Raw genomic sequence first — 23,596 nt, 5'->3', positions numbered from 1 at the left:
TGATTGGTTATTTTGTTCTGAATAGAAAGAATTCATGCTGTTGCTTATTGTTACAAGAAGGTTTTATGAGACAGTGTTCTATTCTTAGCTGAAATAGAAATGACTGAATATGGTGAGCAGTTCTAGGATAGAAAAGCAAGGACTAGGATAGGACCAGGGTCCTCTGGGAATGGGGAATTTATGTTTGACTTTGGAAAGAAATAAGGCTTCCTGATACTTTCCTGAAGGCATTTTCAGACAGGGAAATCCTGATTTATAAATGAAAAGGTTAAAAGTAGAACAGAATTAAACTGTATTCCATTATTTAGTATTCTTTCATTTTTTATTTTTTTCCTATGTTGAGTTTTAATTGTTGGAGGATCATTTTCTGAAGTGTTTTGAGTTTCTGGAAGCATTGGATAAAGAGCCAAGCATATCACAGTGATATCATTTTCATAGATTAAAAGCTAGAAGCTATACAGAATTTAAAGAAAAGCCAGATCATTTATCAAGCATAATTTAGAATTCAGCATAAAAATATACTGAACACTTATATTTATGAAAATTATCCAGAAATAAGTAGGACCATTTAATCAAATTACCTAATGTATCTAAATGAAAGAACCATTTGGATAGAATATCAGAAAGTACTTTAAAACCGTGGATATCTTGTGAGGTTTGAAAATGAGAGGAAGCAGATTACAGAAGTTAAAGCCACCCCAGATATTTTAGGTATGTTATCATTTCGAAGAAAATTCAGCAAAAAGTACTTTTCATTAAAAAGAAACTGATATCTGGGTGGCTTAGTCAGTTAAGCATCTGCTTCGACTCAGGTTATGATCCCGAGGTCCTGGGATTGAGTCTCGTGTTGGACTCCTTGCTCAGCGGGGAGCCTGATTCTCCCTCTGTCTGCTGCTCCCCCTGCTTGTGCTCTCTCCCTCTCTCTCTATCTCTGGCAAATAAATAAAATCTTAAAAAAAAAAAAAAAGAGCGAAAGAAAAGTAATGAGTCCTAATGTGGGTTGGGCACTATATGATAATATGTTTTCTCACTGTTTCCTTAAAGCACTCATGAGATAACGGGCATTACCCCCAACTATGGATGTGGAAACCGAGGATTCGTCCAAAATCTAAATGACAACCAATTGGTAGAAGTAGGATTTTGGTTTGCATTTGCCTTATTACAAAATGTCTTTCCCTTCTGCCACACTACCTCTGTGGCGTCCATGGCATTACTGTCTTCCCCCAGACTTCATTCTCTTTGATTCCCAGAAACTGCTAGAGTAGAGCTCAGGTAGTGTAAGAGTACATGTGTCCTTCAGTACCAAACGTGCTAACTGCACTCTCGCCGTCTAACTCAACAGAAGAATATCATGGAATCCTGTGGAAACCGGAAAGGTAGTGGTCCAGGAGTCAGTTGTATGCGGCGTACAACGTTCCATTCTGTCAGAACTCAACCTGCGTCCCACTCTCTTAGTACGGTGAGAGGGTCTGAGAAATGGCTAAGGACAGTCTGGGAAAGATGAGTAAACAGAGATGCCATGATTGCCTTTCGAAATTTGAACACCGAGGGGTGCCTGGGTGGCTCAGTGGGTTAAACCGCTGCCTTTAGCTCAGGTCATGGTCTCAGGGTCCTGGGATCGAGCCCCGCATCAGGCTCTCTGCTTGGTGGGGAGCCTGCTTCTCCCTCTCTCCCTGCCTGCCTCTCTGCCTCCTTGTGGTCTCTCTCTCTGTCAAATAAATGAATAAAAATTAAAAAAAAAAAAAAAGAAATTTGAACACCGAATGAACGAATAGGTAGTGCTGTTTGCCAGTGAAGAGACACAGAGGGAAATTTTGGCTTGGGCACAGGAGGACTTCCTTCCCTGCAGCAGATCCTAGTGGCAGAGTGGACTGCTTTAGGAGACAGAAAATGGTCTGAGAAACATGGTCCAAAACCACAGGCAAGGAGGTTTGGAGGCAGAGAAGAGTTGACCATTCCATATAGTGGGTGGCCTTAGTGATCTTTGGGGTTCTTTGTAGCTCTGAACATTGAAGACTTTCTTTCTTTCTTTTTAAGATTATTTACTTATTTATTTGAGACAGAGCGAGTGAGTGAGTAGGTGAGCAGAAAGGGCAGAAGGAGAGGGAAAGGCAGATTCCCGCTGAGCAAGGAAGCTGATGTGGGACTCGATACCAGGACCCTGAAATCATGACCCAAAGGCAGACACTTAACTGATGAGCTGCCCAGGCACCACCACTGAAGCCTTTCTATGTGGTTTCATTTGTTGTCAGCTATCCATAGATGTGATGCATTCATTTGGATCGCTGTTTTTGTAAGTTTTTTCCTTATTTTTCTCTAACATCATGTTAGAAATTAGTAAGAAAGCATTCTGCCACAGAGAATATTCCTCACCTCTGGGATCCTGTGTCTTTAGCAGTTAATCTAAATACAGTCTCCTGCAAGCCGCCCCTCACAATGGCTCTGCGTGTGCTGGGCCATCAGGCTGCTGCGAATGACAATCTTCCTGTCCTCTGAGTGGCCTCACCAGTAGTTTAAGAAATTCAGTTGGTAGCAATCCTTTGTCAGGTGGTTTAGGAAGCACTTTGAAAAATGAAAATTAGATATAGTGACTATATGAGTTTCTGTTTATTTTATGCCCACCACAGTCTTAATCAGTTCTCCATTTTTTTTTAAAGATTTTACTTATTTATTTGACAGAGACACAGCAAGAGAGGGAGCACAAGCAGAGGGAGTGGGAGAGGGAGAAGCAGGCTTCCCACCAAGCAAAGACCCCAACATGGGGCTCGATCCCAGGATGCTGGGATCATGACCTGAGCCAAAGGCAGACACTTAACCGACTGAGCCTCCTAAGCGCCCCAGCTCTCCATTTTGAACCAAGGAGTGTGTATTCTGCCAATTTTAAATGGAATCTTCTCATCAGGCTGAAGGCCTTGCTTCACTGCAGGCTGTCTGGAGGCCAGAGGAATGGATCTGGTAAAGTGGTAGCCAGCTGAGTACCACATTTACTTAATCTAAAGCAATAAACATGACAGTGAATTTTTTTTTCTTTTGTAACAATGTAAAGTGACAGATGTTCCCTAGACTTATTGTGGTGATCGTTTTGCAGTGGATACAGATACCAAATCATTACGGTAGACACCAGAACTCATAGAAGGTTAATGTCAACTGTAATAGCAAATTAAGGAAACTTATACCAAAAGACCAAAACAAAACAAAACAAAAAAACCCATGGTAGTGCAAAGGTGTTCCCTCCCGGGACCCACTCAGATGGGCGTGGGTATCCTACGGAGTGTGTGTTAGGGGTGCCTATCTACTGGGACGTAAAGTGGTAATTGCGGGGCTCGTTGCTCCCCAGCTGAGGCTGCTCTTCCACTGTTGAACAGATTCCGGTCAGTCCCTCGTTCATCAGACCCTGTACCCTGCACGCCTCTTATTGACAAGTGTTGTTCTGGCAAGAGAACGAAGTACTCTCCTAAAACCTGCATTCCAGTCCCCACCACTTCGACCCTCGTGTGTTGTTTTCATCACCATCACTCTTACTATGGCAGTAACACTTACGATTGATTATAGGCTGCCCATGGGGTTAAGTGCTATCCCCACACTGTCCTCTTTAATCCCCATAACCATCTCATAAAGTTAACGCTCTCATGACCCCCATTTACAAAGGAGGGAAGGGAAGTTCAGGTGCAGCATATACTGGCCCAGGGTCCTGCAGTGCCTGAGCGATAGAGCTGGGAAGAATCCAGGGCTGGTTCAGAGCCCACACTCTGGGTCACTCTGTTGTGCAGCCCATTCTTTTGCTCGACGGAATTGTTTAGATCAAAGCGCTAAGTGTGTTCCTTAGATATTTTTGGAAAATTTTTAGTACTTGTTTGCCTTTAGTACCTATTTACCCTGTCTTCTGTTGACAGAAGGGAAGAAATGAACTGTACTTAATAAACTAAGGAAACTGTGTGCATGAGTGTGTGTTTAAGCAAATTGCTTATTTGTACGATGACTTTCTGAAGATGGTCTAAATCCATCACTAAACCACAACCTCAGACAAGTTCAGCAACAACTTGTGGAGAGATGCAGTTGTCCTTGCGGCTATGGAAATGAGGGAAGCAAGTCAATAATGCCTATTTAGTTCTGCAATACTGAATCAGCCATTCTTGAATAACAGTACTTCCAAAGATGCAGCCCCGTGGAGTTCAGGAGTGTCCTCTGACAAGTGTGTCTCTGCCTCTTCCTTCTTGCTACCTTTCTAAAACAAAATGTAATAAAGGACACCGGAAAGATAATGTTTAAATGTCATATCCATGATCTGTAAGTTAGATGCCATTCCCCCATTCCTAGGGGATAACTCATACAAATGTGATCAAAATTTGATGAATTTTTTTGCTGTATGTGTTAGTGGGTTCTAAAAACTTCAGTTCTGGCATCTGAATGCCTAGCAATGCTAAGCTCTCATGGGGCTAAGTGCACACTAAAGTGAATAGAGTAGCTGAATGCCAAGTTCAGAGCCTGGGGATTCTGGATAAAGCAGCTGGAAGACTAACAAGAGTATAGGCAACACCCTAAAATAATTTCAAATTGACAGAGTAGTTGCAAGAATAATACAAAGAATTCCCACAGATCTTTTACCCCAACTTATCATTTTCAATATTTTGCCACATATATCTTACCTCTTTTTCCACACACAATATATGCATGCACACACATAGGTGTTTCTTTTTCTGAACCATGTGAGAGTCGGAATCCTACCTCGTTTTTTTTATGCCTTTATACTGTAGTATCTATTTCCTAAGAATAGGGATAGTCTGTGATGTAGCCACAGTGCAGTTGTGAAATTCAGGAAATTTAATATTGAAACATGACTTTGAACTCCCCTATTTACCAGTTCAGATGCTGTCAGTGGTTCCAATAACGTCCTTCAATAGCACATTTCCCCTTCAGTCCAGGATCGAACCCACGATCATGTGCCGCCTTAATTGTCATGTCTCTTCAGTTTCTTGCCATTGGGAGCAGTTCCTCAGCCTTTCTTTTTCTGTGATGAAACTGGTGCTTTTGAAGGATACAGGTCAGTTTTTACGTAGATGTTCCTCCTTTTGGAGTGGCCTACTCCTGGCTGGTAATACAACACAAACCAAGGTGTATCTTCTTCAGAATATTACACCCGGAGGCACACAAGTCCATCTGAGCCCCACCGGGGATTAATTGTGGTCACTTGGTTAAGGTGCTATCTAGTTTCTTGGTTTCTAGTTTCATGACTCCCTAGTGACCAATGGGCTTTGTTTTCAAACAGTTTTGGTCTTTAGGGATAGAGACAAAATTAAATGCTGATAATTGAGAATCCAGAGCTGTTTTTTCAAGTGTCAAAATATCTTGACAGGTCATCAATTCCTAGAATTGTGTAGTCGGTAGGGGGTTTGGAATCGAAAAATATGTACACTGTTAAATTTTTTTTTAATAGACTTTATTTTTCAGTCTACGGCCATACCACCCTGAATGCACCCGATCTCGTCTGATCTCGGAAGCTAAGCAGGGTCGGGCCTGGTTAGTACTTGGATGGGAGACTTTATTTTTCAGAGCAGTTTTCGCTTCATAGCAAACTGGAGCAGAAAGTACGGAGTTCCAGATAGCCCTCCCCCTCCCACCCACAGCCTCTCCCACTGCCAGCATCCCACCAGGTGGTCCATTTGTTAAAATCAGTAAACCTACAACAAAGCAGCATTATTACCTAGAGTCCATAGTTTCAGTTAGGGTTCACTCTGGGTGTTAGGGTTCACGCTGGGTGTTATACATTCCAGATGTGTTCTTTAAATGTCAACTTAGAGTGTCCCTTTGCTGTACTCTTCAGGCACTGTTTGGGGCTGTTACTTTTCTAAGTTCCTTCATAAGAAATACGTGTCTCTGTGTCTTGCATTATGCCTCTTCCTTTACTCCTTTTTATAATGATTATATCTTTCTAGTTTACTTCACTTTAAGGTCAGCTTTTAACACCCTGTCAGCGGAGAGAGAGAAGATGAAGCAGCTGATGGAACAGGATGTCTCCTCCCCGCCCTCTGCCCAGGTCATCGGCTTGAAACACGCCCTGTCATCCGTAAGTCGCATGCCTGTGTCACAGAAATGCCTGACCACCTGGCCAAGCTCTTGAATCTTTTTCTACATTTTCTGACTCTGTGGTTGTGTTGAAAATTCATGAAAAAACTAAACAAATTATCCAAATTCTGTTTTCACCTTGTATCAGATCTGCTAATTCTGAGTGCCAACACCGAGCCTACCTCCAGTCTTGGTAGCTCGTATTTCATGGAGCGTTAGAGACTTTTAAGTTTGGTTTCTTTCCATTTATCTTAACTTTTCTGTTTCTGTAAAGCGTCTGTTGTGTGTTTGTGTGGGTCTCCAGACATCCGCTTCTTACATCAAAATCTGGCAGTTTGGTGGAGGTTCCTTACCAAAGACTTCTCAAGTTTAGACTGACTCTGCAAGTGTCGGGGAGCAGGCGGTTCTTTTAAATTCTCTGCTGCCCAGCTCTGATCCGGTTTACCACTCCTTCAAAATTGTTTGGAAGTGATTTGATATGATTTGGTAATATAAACGTTTAGCTTCTTTTTCCTGCATGGGCACAAAGAGATGAGTCATAAGGAATGTCAGATCATCATTGTGTTCTCATCCCAACAGAAAAATCACGGTCCAGCCCCACATGTTTTTCAGTCTGCTCTTCTGTTAGTCACTCTCCAGTTTCCCCATGATTCCTGTTGGGCTCCATTCAGGCGCAGTGTCCTAGGACTCTCCTTTGAACAGCTGGAGTTGTCTGATTTCTCACTCTGTATCTATCGGAAAGCTGGAGGATTTTAAAAATAGCATACCATTTCTGTTATTTCTATTTATTTTACTTATTTACATATTTCTTTTATTTTTATCTTATTTTATTATGCCCCAGTCTTTGCTTGTCCTTTCCGAATCCCTACTGCTAAGAGAGTGTGTGCACACACGGGAAGTCACCTGCTGAAGCAATACAGAACTTTTTGTTTAGGGCTGGGTTGGGGAGATGAGTTTCAGGATCTTGTTTTCAGGAGCTGATTCGCCTTTGAGAGAACTAGAAAATATCCATTCATCTTTTCAATTCATGGTATTACTGAGAAAAGTAAAGTAATGATTGTGGTATGACCTTAATGGGAAACATATTACATAGTACATATTTGCTGTCGAAAAATACTTAAGGAATATCTACTCAGTTGGCATTCCAAGTATGTTATCTTTGAAAGAAATAAAAAATAATGTGGACTTAGTCTTAATGTTGTCTACCCTGAGGAGCTTTGGGTTTTCCAAGGTCAGAGAGAAACACCCCTTTTTGATTGCAGTGGACAGCTAGCTGCACACTGGGTGCTGTTTGGGTTTGAAAGAAGTGAGGTGGGTTCCCTTTTTTTTTTTTTAAGTTTATTTTTTAGTGCTACAGAACATTTCTTATTATTCCCAGTCTAAATTGTTTTTAGTACTTTTAGAAAATACTTCTGATGCCCTCCCCCCAACAGGGGTCTTCTCTCTCCTGCTCTCCTCCATTGGAGGTCTGGCCTCATTTTCTTAGTCTGCTTGTCTGGTAGAGGGCATGATATCCTAGGCCAGAGTTGTTACCCTTCTAAGGAGTTTATTCTCTCCTATGTTCAGGGTTTTGGGAAACTTAAGATAAAACAAAATGATCCTTTCTTTTTTCTTTTGGCTTGAATTCTGGATTAGATTCAAGACTTGTTTTTTAAAAATAACATTTTTAGTGTCATCGCAGGGTATCAGAATGCATATGTTTGGGCTGTACGTGCAATCTTGGCATTCTTCTCTCTTCTGCCTGTGGTTTACAAAGGAAAGAGAAGCTGCTAAAATAACACATTTTCCAGACCGTACTGCAAGTCTGGCCACTGGTATAGATTCTGGCCACTGATGCTAAGATGCCAGCAACATGTTGGCCAGAAAAAAGTGAGTACCCCATAGAGATTGTTACATGTACATGTGCGTATTTACTCAGTGTACATGTGTGTATTTACTCATTTACATTTACTCAGTGATTCCTAAATGATCCTCAAGAATTTCCAAATAATCCATTCTATTCCTGGGTATTAAAAATTAAAACCAACATCCTGTCTGAGATTTAGGCAGTAGATCAGACCATGCCACATCCTTCTATGATCTCAGCAGGTAGGCCCTGTGGCACTAATGGATGGGAAAGGCTCTGAGTTTCTGGGACTAGACCCTGGAAGATAGACAGGACAGAGCTGCGTGCAAGCACCTGGGGAGCCTACTGTGGGAGGGTCTGGGGGGACAGTCAGGCACACTTGTCCCTTTCCAAAGACAGATCATTTGGAAACATCTTCCTCTACCTTTAAGCCAGTTCCTTCCCCTTTGGGATGTTGGGATAGACAATCTGACCTGCCCAGGAGAGGGTTTATACGTGCCCACCTCCCTCCCCCCATTCCCAGGGCCCTGGTCCTTAGCCTTTATCCAGGTAAGTGAAAGTGCGTAGTTGATTTTCCATAAAATGTCTTAGTCATGAAGAATGAATAAAGCAATCATTACCTATACTGGGAGATAATAAAATTACTCTTCCACAAAATCGTACTTCCAAGCATACTACCTAAAGTCCAGTTCTACTGGTATGAAAATTAAATAACATTAAAAGATGTCCAGTCATAGGGGTGGGATAAGAGAAGCGTGGGATCATAGAGAGGGAGCTGGGGAGGTAGGGCTGTGGAACCACTAGCCCTAGTAAGAGCTGAAGGTGTTGGTGATTTCCTTCTCCACAGAAAGCAATGCCTCTCCAGCCCCTTAGGGACATCACTTCCAAAGTTTAGTGTCTTTGATCTCCTTGGCAGCTCAGAACCGTATCCTGTTGGATAACATTCAAGAAGAAAGTCCTGGAAAGTGCCCTGCTAGGGGCTCCGTCCTCCTGGCCCCCTGCTGTGCTTTTCTGATACATTCATTTATTAACAGAGCCCCACTATTTTTAACATGTTCCAGGCCCTAGCACAAAACACAGACCTTAAAGAACGCTTACGCAGAATCCATGCTGAGTCTCTGCTCCTCGATTCCCCCGCTGCTGCCAAGTCGGGTGACAATCTGGCAGAGGTGGGTAAGGCTTCTCGCCTGGGAATGTTTCCACGACCGCCACCCCCTCACCCGACAGCCCCTGTCCGTCCCTGTGCCCCTCTTTTCCCTGGGGAGTGGGGAGTGGTGCTCACCTCTCTGCCCGCCCCCGCAGCTGCTTCAGGGTCTGAACCCCGCACTCCAAGGCTTTCTTACCTACTCATGTGCTAACTGCATTGTTCAACTGCTCCCCCCCTCAGAAGTTGTCTTCCTTTTGTATTTCTTTACCCCATTTCCTCCTAACAGTCGCCTTCTTTTCACTAGTATTCCTAGAGTGGGAATGCCCAGAGATATTTTCTTCTGTTACTTCTAAAGAGGCCCCCTTTCCTCTGCCCTGTGGTATCCAAAGTCCCTGCTAGCATCCTTTGCCCCCTCTGTGACATCCCCTCTCCCCTTTCTTTTGGCTGTTCCCTTCTTCTCCTATGATTTTTTTTTTTTCTTTTAAAAAAGCACAGCTGTACCCTGTGAGGGAAAAAATATTGTATTACAATTGAAGTGTCTTGGTCAACTAATAATATGTTAAAATAGCTTTTCTCAAAACTCAGGATGTTTATACAAAAGGTTCCTTGCATGTGTTTAAAATTAGAAACTGCAGAAAAGATACAAGTGGATTGCTCAAAAAATAAGTAGAAAAGGATAATAAGGCTTAAAACTGTTTTTAACTATCATATGTATATGCCTGCCTCAGATATGCTATATTTCTCATTAACAAACTTACTAGACTGAGAGTATTTATAATGAAAAGAAGGAAGGGAATATACAAGACTTGTGTGTGTGTGTGTGTGTGTGTACATTTTTAAAAGGAGTTTCTAATGTTGATGCTTAATCCCTCTTCCTCCTTTTCCTATCCTCAAAGAAAACAAAGCCCTCACACAATCCTTCACTCTGTGGGAAGCCCCAGGAGACTACTGGCTGATATCGGTCAGCACCAAGGACGAGGCCTGGGCATCTGCAGCCACGGGGACCATGGGCTGGGCCACACGTCCAGGGGACCCTCTTTTCTGATGAGGGACCTAATTGTCTCTGCAGAGGCTCCCAGGCTGCTGTTACTTCTGAGACGCATCAGTTGACCATGGTATTCCTCTGTGCACTCACTCCCCACAAAGAGATCTTTCCAGTCATTTTAGCCCAGTCTAAACTGAATCATCTTTGAAGCTGAGCACCTGAACATTACCGGACTGACCTTCATTTTAGGCCTGGGCGAGGGAACGTGCATGGTTGCTGAAGCAGGGCGCAGTCACTCTGACTGGCTGTCGCTCAGTGCCGTTGGCCACCAGGAGCCAGGGTGTTCCGTGGGGTTGCATACCTGTTGCGAAGCAGTACTTACCTTTTAAATAGTACTACCACCTAATTGTATTTATCAGCTTAAGCAAGCTGACCCCACATTTATGGCTCTATGTATTTATGCTTAGTGTGCATACTTGGGGCTGTTTGCATTTTGGAAAGGAAAGTATAGAATCATAAGTCTTTACGATGCATGTTCTTAAACTGATCTCACAAGGCATGTACCTGAAGGCTCAGATATCCTTGAGGGGAAACAGTGGTATCCCCCACATTCACACTTTCCAAAACAACCTTCTGGAGTCTTGATGATGGAGTGTTCTCCTTGCTGCTTCCTCTTATAGGGATTTTCTGTTCTCCATGTCTTATCCTGCTTTTCACTTGAGTGACTCAGGCTCACTTTTCCAGAAAGGGAAGAGACATTCTTGTCTTCAGGAAACCAGAGAGTGAGTGGAAGTGGCCGCCCCAGAGCCTAAAAATTCCATTCCCGCTTTTTTTCTTTTCTTTTTTTTTTTTTTTTTTTAGATTTTATTTATTTGTTAGAGATTACAAGTAGTCGGAGAGGCAGGCAGGGAGAGAGGAGGAAGCAGGCTCCCCGCTGAGCAGAGAGCCTGATGCGTGGCTCGAACCCAGGACCCTGAGATCCTTATCTGAGCCAAAGGCAGAGGCTTTAACCCACTGAGCCACCCAGGTGCCCCTCCTGCTTATTTTTCTTAGACGGCTCCCAGACTTCCCAAGCATTCTGTCAGGGAATGACAGTCCCCACAGTGGGGTCAGCCCAGGGTGCTCTCTTTTCTGTGTTTCTGTTTTGTCCCTTACCTCTGAGTTGTACAGATTACCTGTCTTTGGCATTGAACCTGGCTCCTAGATTCTAAAATCCCCCCTCTTCTATCAGAAATTACTCCCACGTTCTATTAAGTTCTCCTGCTTTGGGTTTCTGAATGTGAACATTTAATATTATCAGCTTATTAGTTCTTACATTATTTTAGATTCCAAATGAAAGGCTAAGTGACTTTGGGTGATAACATTCTACTGAATCTACAGTCCGTTTAAGAGACAATTAGGCAAGAACTTTAAAGCAATGTCAGAGAGGAAGGGAGCTTCTTCTAATTGCCTCGTGGCTAGAGTCCATATGCAGTTGAATGCATTAACTCACAAAATCCTAACCACAGTTCTTTGAGGTAGGTAATGGTAGTTTCATTTTAGAGACAAGAAACCAGAGAGGTTAAGTAGCTTCTCCCAGGGCACACAGCTAGGTAGCGACCTAGTGGGGATTTCAGTCCATAGCTGGTGAGTCAGAACTGTTTTCTTAGTAGGATCCACTGCTATATATTGAGGAATGTGCCAGGCCAGAAAATATGACCTAGTGAGGCTCCAGGAGTGAAGATACGCTGGGGATGGTGTGAGAATGGACGGAATAACTATTTCAGGCATAAACACCATTTCGTATAAAAGAAACATATATGAGAGAAGAGGCTCGAAAATCAATGGCGAAGAGATGGATTATTCAATCAATTTGGTTGGCACAGCTCAAAAGCAATTTGGAAACCAGTTTAAATCTTTCCGCTGCACACTAAATGAATTGCTAGTAAATTAGAGTTAAATATAAAAACTGAAATTGAAAGATTGATTTAAAGATTTATCAAATGGCTAGAGCGAGGAGGACTTCCTAAACTTGGAAACAATAGAGAAATTAAAAAAGAAATGTTGACTCGATCTGATGGGACTTTTTAGGGAAAAAATGGTGTGTGTGAAAATATAAGGAGACAAATAATACACAAGGAAAAATATTTTCAGTGAAAATGACAGACTCAGATATTGTGAATTAGGTGATAATGTCTTTAATATGTAAGTAGTAGGTAATCATAAGCAACTGAAGACCTCAACAAATGAATGGAAAAAGGGACACAATTTACCAGAAAACCCAAACACAGATTAAAAAAAAAAAAAAAACTTTGGGCTTTGTGATACCTAAAATTTCACAAGAAAGTGCAAAGAAATGCAAAGTTTCCAAGTACCCTGACCTAGTCTCCACCAATGTTAACATCTCTACAGTGAGATTTTTTAAAAGAAAAAACTGTTGACCTAATTCTTAACAAAGAAATGCAAATTAGAACAATTAGATAACAAGAATTTTTCTAAATTATATTATTATTTTATGCCCTTAGAGATTTTAGAGAAAACAGAGGTTCTCTTATTTGTTAATGTAATTAGGTATTATTTATATTATTATAAACGTTTTTAATAATTCTACTTCTGGGAACTGATTCTTTTTTTTCTTTTTTTTTTTTTTGACAGAAAGAGAGAGAGAGAGAGATCATAAGCAGGCAGAGAGGCAGGTAGAGAGAAGGGGAAGCAGGCTCACTGCTGAGCAGAGAGCCTGATGCGGGGCTCGATCCCAGGACCCTGAGATCATGACCTGAGCAGAAGGCAGAGGCTTAACCCACTGAGCCACCCAGGTGCCTCCTGGGAACTGATTCTAAAAAATAATGATAATGTCTCATTATTTACAAAAGATATTTGCAAACATGTTCACCATCTTTCAAATTTGAAAACATGCTTAATTTCCAATACATAAAAGGGTCACTCTGTAACACCCATTTATAATAAAGTATTATCTATCAACTAAAGTTAATGTCTCAAAAAACTAACAACCTGGAAAAAAGTTTATACTGTTAAATGAATATAGCAGATTATATAAAGACTATATATAGTGTGATCCCAGTATTTCAAACTTAAATCTATGTATCCATATATAACATATACACATATGCATACATATACACACAAATATTTTAATATTAAAAAATATACCAACAGGCTAACAGGGGCCACATCTGGTTGATGAAGCTTTAAATAATACATATTTTTTAAATTAATTTATTTATTTTCAGAAAAACAGTATTCATTATTTTTTCACCACACCCAGTGCTCCATGCAATCCATGCCCTCTATAATACCCACCACCTGGTATCCCGACCTCCCACCCACCGCCACTTCAAACCCCTCAGTTTAAATGATACGTATTTTATTTACATTTTTCTGTACTTTCTATTTTGAAGATGAACTACTTTTATCCTCAGGATAAATGCTTATTTTTTAAAAAAACTATTGTGGTACAGTGTTAGGAGAAAGTTTTATATATATATATATTGTATATATGTTTTATATATATGCACACACACATACATATAGACAATTATTTTAAAACAAAGCAAGACCACATGTATAAAAAGGATGGGAGAGAAATGTATCAAAATGCTTATAGTGGTTTTAGTGTGATAGGATTATGAGTGTTCCTCTCCTTCCCTTTTCTCTGTTTATCTTTTTTTCAATGTAAAAAATAGATAAACCACCATTCAGGCCTCCTAAACTTGTGGGGAGATTGTTGAACTGAATTGTCCAAGTTGATATTTACAAGTATGGTCCCGTGTCTGTAGGGTAGTGTGCTGGAGCATGGGGCTGCTGTAGTCCCACTGAGTTTTCAGTGGGTATTAACAGGAAGTGTCTGGAGGGGTGGAATGCCAGAAGGGGCTAGGGCAAGGTGTATTATTTTCCCTGTTGATCAGCCCATCCTGATCCACCCGTCTAGAAGGAGGGTGATAGAGAGTAATGAATTAATGAATAGAACAAGTAAATAAATCATTAGAGTCTTATATGGCAGTGGCACATCAAGACAGGAAGATTCTGTTGTTTCAGTGAGCACTGAAGGAGCTCAGTTATTCCCTATGGCGTCTCCTCTTTGGAGGAGATGTGACTTTCCCTTGAATGTAATAGCTGTGGTACTTGTTTGTCGGTCATAAAGTGATCTCTGTCAGGGCAGAGAAGAAGCTTGCTTTTCACAGGCTATATAGATAGTAAAATAGGTAAGACCTTTGAATGACCAGGTATCCTATTTAGAAAGAATCCATGAGGAGGGGAGAGCCATTTAAATGTGTTCCTGAAGCAAACATTCCACACAGGGACCACTTTGAAAATCTGCCGTGGCCACCTGTTATCGTATCCCCATCTTGGATATAATTTGTTTTTGAAACTGAAGAGTATAGCCTGAACTCATGAAAAAACTTCTGGAAAAGACATAATCCACTTTTACTTTTGTTCCCCAGATTATTCTGGGACTCATTTATCAGATGCACAATGATGCAGAAGCAGTTCCTTTATCTGCCCTGTGAGAAATGTAAGCTGGAGGGAAGTTCAGGGCAAAAGTCTTCTCCGATTTGAAGGAATCGAGTCATCGTGTCCTGAGTCTGTTCTCATTCCTCAAGGTCCAATCAGGTGTCACCTCTTCTGTGAAGCCCTCCCTAAGCCAAAGCCCGAAACAGAATCTATCAATCTCACCTTCCTCTTCTCCTCTGTAGTACTTTCGATTCCACAGTCTTGGCCTCCTGTGTTGGGGGCGTTCTCTGTGCCGCTCATTCAGGCCAGAAACCTTGTCTTATTCATCCTTCTATCTCCCCAAAGCCAGCATAGAGCAGTTGTTCAATTTGTTGAGTTGTATTGAATTTGCAGTTGCAAACTGACTAGAAAGCGCATTCCCAAACAAAGTAGTTCGGTCCTTCCCAGAGGAAAGGTTTAGACCCAGCAAAGTCCGGAAGGGAGGACCAAGCAAGGTGAGAAAATCATGATATGCCTTGGTGTTGTTTGTAGGGAGGCTTACAAAGCGGATTGGGAGTTTCCTTCCCTCTCAGAGTCATTGTGTTAGAGAGAGACTGACAAAGAGTATTTATCTCATTCAGCCATGAATAATGAATGATTTGCCACCAGGGGCACTTCTGGGGCAAAACACCGTATTTATCAAGGGATGCCACAAAAGCAGCATGTTGGCCTCTGGGAGAGCGTGGTGGCAGAAGAAAGCACGTTGCCCGGAATCAGCCACGCAAGGACATACACTGAGTACAATTCTGAAGAAATTTTAGAATTAAAAGAAACATCCTGCAGTGGTAGAGAATAAGAGGATATGATTCAGAGAGTGTTGGAATTTTCCCCCTCTTAAATGGAATGAAGACTGACCTGGGCAGTCTGCTTTGCATTTGTTGCATGTACCTAAACAATGATAGTGCCTATGAAGTGAGGGGCCCATATAGGGGACACCTTCGTTTCTCATTTTGTTTTTTGTGAGTCTTGCTTCTTCTCAACCTGGGAGCTGACCTCTGCTTTGAGCTGCTTGTTTGCATGCACCTGTGACCTTGTGTCTTGTGCAATGAAATCAGTTGTTTATTTTGCTTCTCTTGAGACTGTTTCTAATTATATGCAATTTTGTGTTTGTGTTTCAAATAGGAAAACTCCAGAGATGACAGCCGAGCTCTGGTCCATCAGCTTTCCAACGAGAGTAGACTCTCCATCACTGACTCCCTTTCCGAGTTTTTTGATGCACAGGAAGTTCTGTTATCTCCCAGCTCTTCAGAAAATGAGGTTTGAGCCCTGTTTTTAGTTAGGTGCCTCAAAATCTCTTTTGTTGCTTTACTTGTTCAGTAAATACCTGTCTTTAGAAATACTTAACTCTATGGCCTCTTTCTACCATTACATTCTGAGAATCTTCCTGTAACTCCTACCCCAAAAAACACAAAAACATACAAGACCTTAGGGAGGAGGTTGCAAAAGTAGAAGGTGTTGGGTACTACCTCATTTCTGTTACTTGATTTGTTCTATCTCTTTTCAATTACCTGTTCATCATTTTAACTATTAGCTGTTTGATAATGTAATTTATTTCTACTGCAGGACCCGAAATTAGCATCTTGGGTTTTTTTTAATCAGTGAATTTATCAATATTAATTTATAACATGCCATTATTATATTATGATAATTCTTGTAATATGGCTATTATAATAATTCATTTATAACATATAATAATATTGTCTTAAATTGATGCATAAAAATCTTACTTTCCTGAACAAGCAAGTATCGTAGTTTGCATTATTTTGTGAAAATGCAAATTGATAATTTTACCCCTTTAGTATAGAAGTACTATTCTTATTTAATTTTCATAGAAGATTCTTTTCTTTCACAAATGGTTCAAAGACAATTTAGAACTCGTTCCATGCAAACACATGTGTAAATGCAGTGTGAATTAATAAGAATTTCTGTAATACTATAGTCTCAGGTTAACTTGTGCTTTCTTTGGGATAACTGGTCAAGAAAGTATAAACATTTTAATAACAGGTGTTTATCATGAACACCTTCTAGGCAGACTGGTGTATGGGTCTCTATGAAAACAACCCCAAATTATTTCTGGAGTTTTATAATGTGGGCTTCAAGATGTTTGATAATTTGGAGTAAAGGTGTGATGATAATCTGGTTTGTTTCTTATTCTAATGTATGTTTCTTTTCCCATAGATTTCTGAAGAGGACTCCTATGTCAGTGACATAAGTGATAACCTTTCCTTAGACAATCTCAGTAATGACCTAGATAATGAGAGACAGACCTTGGGTAAGATGTAAATTATTTGATGTCTGAAAGCTTGGGTCTGCACAGAATACTAACAAGCATACACAGAGTATCTGCTGCAGGCACTGAACTATAACACATTCTGTTTAAGAAAAGATATGCTCCCTTCCCTTGAGGTTTATGTAGTCTAGGCGGGAGACAGCACTCATGTGTGAAAACTATATTCATTCAGGTTAATTTGTCAGCTCATAAAAATGTCTATTTTATAAAGTGAATGTATACCAATGATCATATAAATATCAAAAATTAGTCCAACAGATACCCCTGATATGGTTACATGTTCTCTCAGCAAACATATTAATATGTAGCTTTTTGCCTTTAGGTACCTAGTGGTTTTCATGATTTAGGAATTCTATAGGGATCATGTAATAAAAAGGTCGGGTCTAATGAATAAATAAATATTTATTTATTTATTTATTTTTAAGATTTTATTTGTTTATTTATTTGAGAGAGAGAGCAAGCATGAGCAGGGAAGCAGACTACCCACTGAGCAGAAAGCCCATGGTGCTTGATCCTGGGACTCCAGGATCATGACCTAAGCTGAAGGTAGGCGCTTAACTGGCTGAGCCACCCAGGCTCCCCTCTAAGTAATTTAGCCTCAGATTCTTCAAGGTAACACATTTAAAGGTAACTGCTACCTCCTAGAGAGGAGGATGGGGCTGTCAAGGTATCCTGAGATACTCCTTTATTACTGCTTGATCCCAAGAGCAAAGCGATGCCCAAGAAATGTTACTTTGTACCATGGGATACCCAGAGTGTCTCCCCAAACAGTCCCCATGTAGGAGCTGAAGAAGCAGACTAACGTCTGTTTAGGAAGGTGTCAGCCCTCTGGACAGTCCTCTGCATGGATCCTGTACCATCAGATGTTTGCAGTCCTGGTACTCAGTACGTGTTGGGGTCTTGAGGTTTGTCTGTATCACATAATGGGCACCACCTCTTTTCATATCTATCCAGAGGAGAGGGACCATGTCAGTGCTTTTTCTGTGTTGGTGCTTCCCCGGTTAGTAAGTATGGGTGAATTACAATGATGATGAGTTGCCCTCTGAAGGCCAAAGAGCCTGCTCTCTAGGGACCATGAAAAAGGCAGGTAATTTTACCATTTTCTAGCAGAACATCCTTTTAGCATCAGACCTGCTAGAAGTTTGATGCTCATTATACTCTATCTTGCTTGAAATGTTCCTGGAGAGATGAACCCTTTGGTGGAAAAGTCTGAGAACCAGTGGTTCAAAGGAGAAAGCCAATAATATGGGAGCTGTTTGTTTTTTCTAGAAAAACAAGGAAGTGAATTGAAAGAAGATAAAGAAACATCACATTCCCTTGACACACAGCTCACACACTAAAATGGCCCTCTGGCCATGCATGAGGACGACAGGCAAACGCTGACGCCCTCATTCTCTTTGAGGCCTTGGGGAGGGACCAAGGGGAGTGCAAGGCTAGAAGGTTCAGGGGGTATAGTGGAAATGGAAGACTTGTCCCAGAACGTAGGACTGCAGCTGTGCTGAGCTGACATCAGCCAGGAGAAGCATTGAAGCTAGGGCCAGTTCACTCCATCCTGTTGCACAGCCACTTTGCTGGAATACTGACCAACACATTGCCTTGGCTTTAACCAACACTGAGCCAAAACCAGCTTTCTTCTTCAGCAGTATTTAGAAGTAAAAATAGGTGTCTTCCAGTTTAACTGTTTCCACTGAAGATTAGACTTCTAAACCTCAGTACTCTACTGAAAAGAATGGATGTAGAAATAACATGTGCATCATATGACACACTTTTGCCTACAAAAGGAAATAGGGATTGAATCCAGTTCTTGATAATTTAAGACAGGAGAATTTTTCTGAGTCCATAAGAAAGGCTAGATATTTAGAGTGCTTCCTGTTTATTTTTTTCCTCCCCAAATCAGGAGGCAAATATTAGGATCCCCTGTCACTATGATGGGTGTTGTGGGAGGTTCCGGGCTTAGGAATATGGATTCATGACCAAATTCTCTTGGTTAACCTCAGCTCTCCCATTCACTGGTACTGTGTTCTAGGGCAAATTACTCAAGAGATGATATATGTAAAGTATATGTAAAAATATGGAAGGTAATATATGTAAAATTCTTGAAGACCTGCTGCTCCAGAGTAAAAACTAGATAGATACTAGTTATTTGTAGATAATAGTCGTCATGTAGTGTTGTTTCAAAATCTAGGTTAGTGTAATCAGAGAAAATATTTTGAGATGATGTGGAAAACTGTTCTTAAAAATTACTTTTATTTGCAGCTATTTACTTGGGTAAATCATATTTTTGCTTATGTCAAGCAATTAAATTCAACAATTAATTGGATGCTTAGGTTACTGTGAAACTGCAAAGTATGATCCCAGTTTCATACTTTTCTGTTTATCAAAGCAGCCTCTTTATTCAGAGCTATTGGATTTACAATGAATAAATGTTAAATATTTATTTTTAGTAGATAAATATATGCAGATAAAATGCCCCTTTCTCCTATGTTGGTGAGATTTTGTTTGAAAATAGGCTCAGTTGGGATGGGAAAAGAATGTCAGAGCCTGAGCCAATGCAAGTGTCACAAAGGAAAAGACTGGTAGATGCAAGTGTTTGTTTCATCAATGAACCACATGGTCTAAATTTAAAGATAAATGCCAAACAGTGATTTGATTGTTAAACAAATATAAAAAGAAAGAAATATATCCTGGTTAGAAATAGGAAAGCAGACAGTTCAGGAAGGACGTATTTATGAAAGCATTCCAAATCACCCTAGGAATTTTTTTAATGAAGGTTGAAACAAGGAAATAACACTGTCCAAATTTCAAAAATTTGCCAAAAATTGAAAACAAATGATGATAATCCTGGAAAGTTCTCAAGAGATGGACACACATGTGCTGCTGGTAAATAGGAAATTGATACAGCGTTTTTGAGGAGCCATCTGATCCTATGAATCAAATGTCTAAAAATGTTTATAGTCTTTGACATAGTAATTGCATGTCTACATATCCGAAGCAAATACTCAGAGATATAATCAAATCTTAAGAATATAAATAGTCACTAGTGGATTTATTTTATTTTATTTTTTTTGCCTCATAGCAAAACATTGAAACAAATCTATAAGCCCAATAATAGAGGAATGATTTAGTAGATTATGGCATATTCATAGCATGGAATTTCTTTTACAGTCATTATAAATGATATTTTATAAAAATACTAAATAACATGGAAAAATAATTAAGGGAATAAGCAGAACATTAAACTAGATGTGCTATATGAGCTCTGTGGTTGGAGAAAATACTACATGAAAATATTCCAAAATATAAATAGCTACTATTTGTAGGTAATGGGATTAATGGAAGACTTTTATTTTCATTACCATTTTTTTCTGTAATAAACAATTGTTGTTATCAGAATTTGAAGAGATATTTAAAGGCTTTAGAGTTTTTAATCAGGGATGCCTGGGTGGCTCCATTGGTTAAGCGACTGCCTTTGGCTCAGGTCATGATCCCAGGGTTCTGGGATGGACACCACATTGGCTCCCTGCTTCTCCTTCTTCCACTCCCCTGGCTTGTACTGTCTATCTCTCTCTCTCTCTCTCTCTCTCTCTTTTTCAAATAAATAAATAAAATCATAAAATCTTAAAAAACAAAAAAAGATTGTCTTTAAAAAAGCAGAGTTTGTAGTGCTTTCTAAAAATTAGAAGAGTCGGGGTACCTGGGTGGCTCAGTGGGTTAAAGCCTCTGCCTTCCGCTCAGGTCATGATCCCAGGGTCCTGGGATCAAGCTCCTCATCCGGCTTGTTGCTCAGCAGGGAGCCTGCTTCCCTTCCTCCCTCTCTGCCTGCTTCTCTGCCTACTTGTGATCTCTGTCTGTCAAATAAATAAATAAAATCTTAAAAAAAAAAAGTTTAAAAAAATTGGAAGAATTTAGGAACATCTGGGTCGTTCAATTGGTTAGGCATCTGACTCTTGATTTCTGTTCAGGTGTTGATCTCTGGGTCAGGAATTCAAGCCCCCTGTCGGGCTCCACTCTGGGCATGGAGACTACTTTAAAAAAAAACAAAACCCTGAAAAGTTTAAAAGTATAGATAGTAACTGCTAGGAGCATAGAAATCCAGTTTCCAGTTTTACCCTAAGTATATTTAAGCTTTGTGGCACTGGCTTCTGAGTAAGGGACTTGAAGACCTCCCTGTGAAAAAAAGTCTGTGGGTTTTAGCGCACGTCATATTCGGTGCTCAGTCGAGCTCTGCGTCCATTCTTTTCATTGTCTGGCTTTCAGTCCTAGATAACTGAGATTAACAGTAGAATCGAGTACTTGCTGGGTCAGGTTTTTATTTCTGTGTTTTTTTAAGTAATATAATAAAAAGTCCTCTGCAAACCACGGGGCTGAATTCCCTTTCAGGGCCTGTGCTTGAAAGCGGCGGAGAAGCCAAGTCCAAGCGAAGAACTTGCTTGCCGGCCCCGTGCCCCAGCGCCAGCGCCGTCAGCCTGTGGAACATCCTGCGGAACAACATCGGGAAAGACCTGTCCAAAGTGGCCATGCCGGTGGAGCTGAACGAGCCCCTGAACACGCTGCAGCGGCTGTGCGAGGAGCTGGAGTACAGCGAGCTCCTGGACAAGGCCGCCCAGATCCCCAACGCCTTGGAAAGGATGGTGAGGAGTTAACCTGGGTGGTCCTGTCGTCCCCTGCAGCCCCCCAGCCTGGCCGCCCCCAGGCCCTTCCCACGGCCCAGCAGAGCTAAGCCGGCCTGAGCCAGAGCTCTGGGCGCGCCTCTGCGCATCATCTGGATTCTTCTGCGGATGAGTTACTGGCTCACCAGCCTCTAGTTCCCCTGTGCCTAGCGGTTCGCAGTCATGTGTCAGGAGTTGGCATTTGGTGGGGAGCTTCTCTGTGACAGTGCCTCTGGGTAGTTCAGCTCTGAGGTGTCACGCTTCCTTTTTCTCCAGAACCTTCCAAGGGATTGTCCCGATATGCCTGACTGGAAACCATATTTTGAAGGCTGCCTGCATGTTTATTTTTTACTATCCTGGGTGGACAGAATTTAATTTCTCAAGCTGTTTTTCCTGTCCCGGGTATATTTCCCTTGAGAATGCTTTGTTTATTCTTGGAATGGTCCCACAATCAGCTAGATTTTTGAAAATAACATTCGTAGTGGAGGCTTTTACATAAGATGATTGTTCCAACCCTACTCTGATGCTATAGAGTAAGTTAAAAAAAGAAAAGGAAAGGGAAAAAAAAAAGTCTCATCTTAGAAAAATTCACCTTCTGTTCTTTACTCGGTATTACTTCTGATCAAGTGATGGGCTGGTCAGTGAAGGGTTCCCCAGATGTTTCTCATCTTTCCCCTGTCCTGTGGGGTGGAGAGAATGGACCCTGGTGGTCAGGTGACGGCCAAATCAGCCCTCTCCGTGACTAGCTGACTTTGTTTTTTGACACTGAGTGTCCCTTCCTCTCTCGGCTCCCTCGTATGTTACCTGCTTCACGGTAAGGTCATTGTTGGTATGGGTGGCTGGACCTCAGTGTCTTCCCCTGAATGCAGTCTCTGTGCTGGGCATTTGCTCGTGGGCTAAATTGGAGTCTGCACACCTCCCTGGGCTTCGTAGACCTGACCCTAAGTCGTCCTCTCACTGATGGAGGACACCATTCTTTTCTAAATTCTAAGTGTTTCCTAGTTTTGACCCTTACTGAAACGTCTTTACATTAGTGATTTGAAGATGAAGGGGCATGGATGCCCCTTCATCTTCTGTGGATGAAGAGAGCTAGACAAGAGATGCATCCCACTGTTCCACGGTCTCCAGGGACTTCTCCGTCAAAGAGACTTTTTTGATAACTAATGATAATAAGACTAAGAAAAAAGCTGCTGTGTGTTTTTTATCTTCTTTATTATTCTTTCCTAGAGACTTTCTGCTGAACAAAGGGAGGCAGATGGCTTCTAAAGCAAGTGTAGAAAGTCAACATTTGTGGACAGCTCTTTTCTTAAAAGACTGACTTTAAAGATGAAAATATTCTTCATGGTGTTTCATTCTTATAGAAATTTAGAGGCTCTTAGAGTGTCAGCTGATTGATTGGTGGACTTGACCTTGAGAAGGACTTTGAGGGAAGGCTTTGCATTCCAATACAATTCACCTGGGAGGGAAAGGACAGGAAGGCATTGCACAAGAACCATAGCTGTGGGTTGTTCACTGCTCTGCAGGTCTGCTCCTGCCCCTGCATGGGATCCCTCTCAGGTCACCAGCCTAAGAGGGGGTTGCTTCCATGTGCCTGCTCCCTCACTCCCCCCCCCCCCGCCCCGGGCCTTAGGAATGACACCAGATTCTGTTACATTTTAAATTGTGCCGATGATTCAGGCTTTACTCAACATTCCATATAGACAGTGTGGGCTTACTGTTTAACAGATAACCAACATGTGGGGAGTCAAAGAGAGGCACGGATCCCCAGATTTCCAGAACAAAGACAGAATTGAGCAAACCGAATTGATTTTCATAAGCCTCCAGATGCTCTACGATATTCTGTAGTGTGAGTGGAAAAGTGGGTCCTTTATGCAAAAGGCTTAAGAAAAGTAGTGTGACTAGTGAACATTTATGAAAGGCGCTCAGCTTTCTCCCCCAGTATAAGAAACCTCCTGAAATGTGCTGGGGAGGGGAGGCCTTGAGATGGTTACTCACTGGTAGAAAGGGGAAGTTGCTTTCACTACCTAGGTTCAGTGTTCTGTACTTGCCCCTCCGCAAAAGAGACTAGAAAAATAAGGTGTCTTTTTGGGGGCCTGGAAGGAGAACTGATAGAAATGCTGAGAGC

The 23,596-nt window shown here is 41.4% G+C and overlaps 1 protein-coding gene across 5 annotated transcripts in view; it reads left to right on the top strand.

Moving 5' to 3' along the window:
• OSBPL3 (oxysterol binding protein like 3) overlaps positions 1-23,596 on the top strand; it is a 181,074-nt gene that overhangs the window by 126,278 nt on the left and 31,200 nt on the right. For 3 of the 5 annotated variants that reach the window (XM_044246243.1, XM_044246242.1, XM_044246244.1), the window contains 5 exons: positions 5,934-6,064; positions 8,971-9,078; positions 15,655-15,789; positions 16,711-16,804; positions 21,203-21,453. In XM_044246243.1, the coding sequence (XP_044102178.1) occupies positions 5,934-6,064; positions 8,971-9,078; positions 15,655-15,789; positions 16,711-16,804; positions 21,203-21,453 (719 nt within the window). The remainder of the gene's footprint in view (positions 1-5,933; positions 6,065-8,970; positions 9,079-15,654; positions 15,790-16,710; positions 16,805-21,202; positions 21,454-23,596) is intronic. The other 2 variants (XM_044246245.1, XM_044246246.1) reach the window with 1 other exon arrangement.

Source organism: Neovison vison, chromosome 4, assembly GCF_020171115.1.
Source record: "Neovison vison isolate M4711 chromosome 4, ASM_NN_V1, whole genome shotgun sequence".
NCBI lineage: Eukaryota > Metazoa > Chordata > Mammalia > Carnivora > Mustelidae > Neogale > Neogale vison.
The sequence above is the reverse complement of the archived record's forward strand: the minus strand, read 5'-3'. Positions and strand labels throughout refer to the sequence as shown.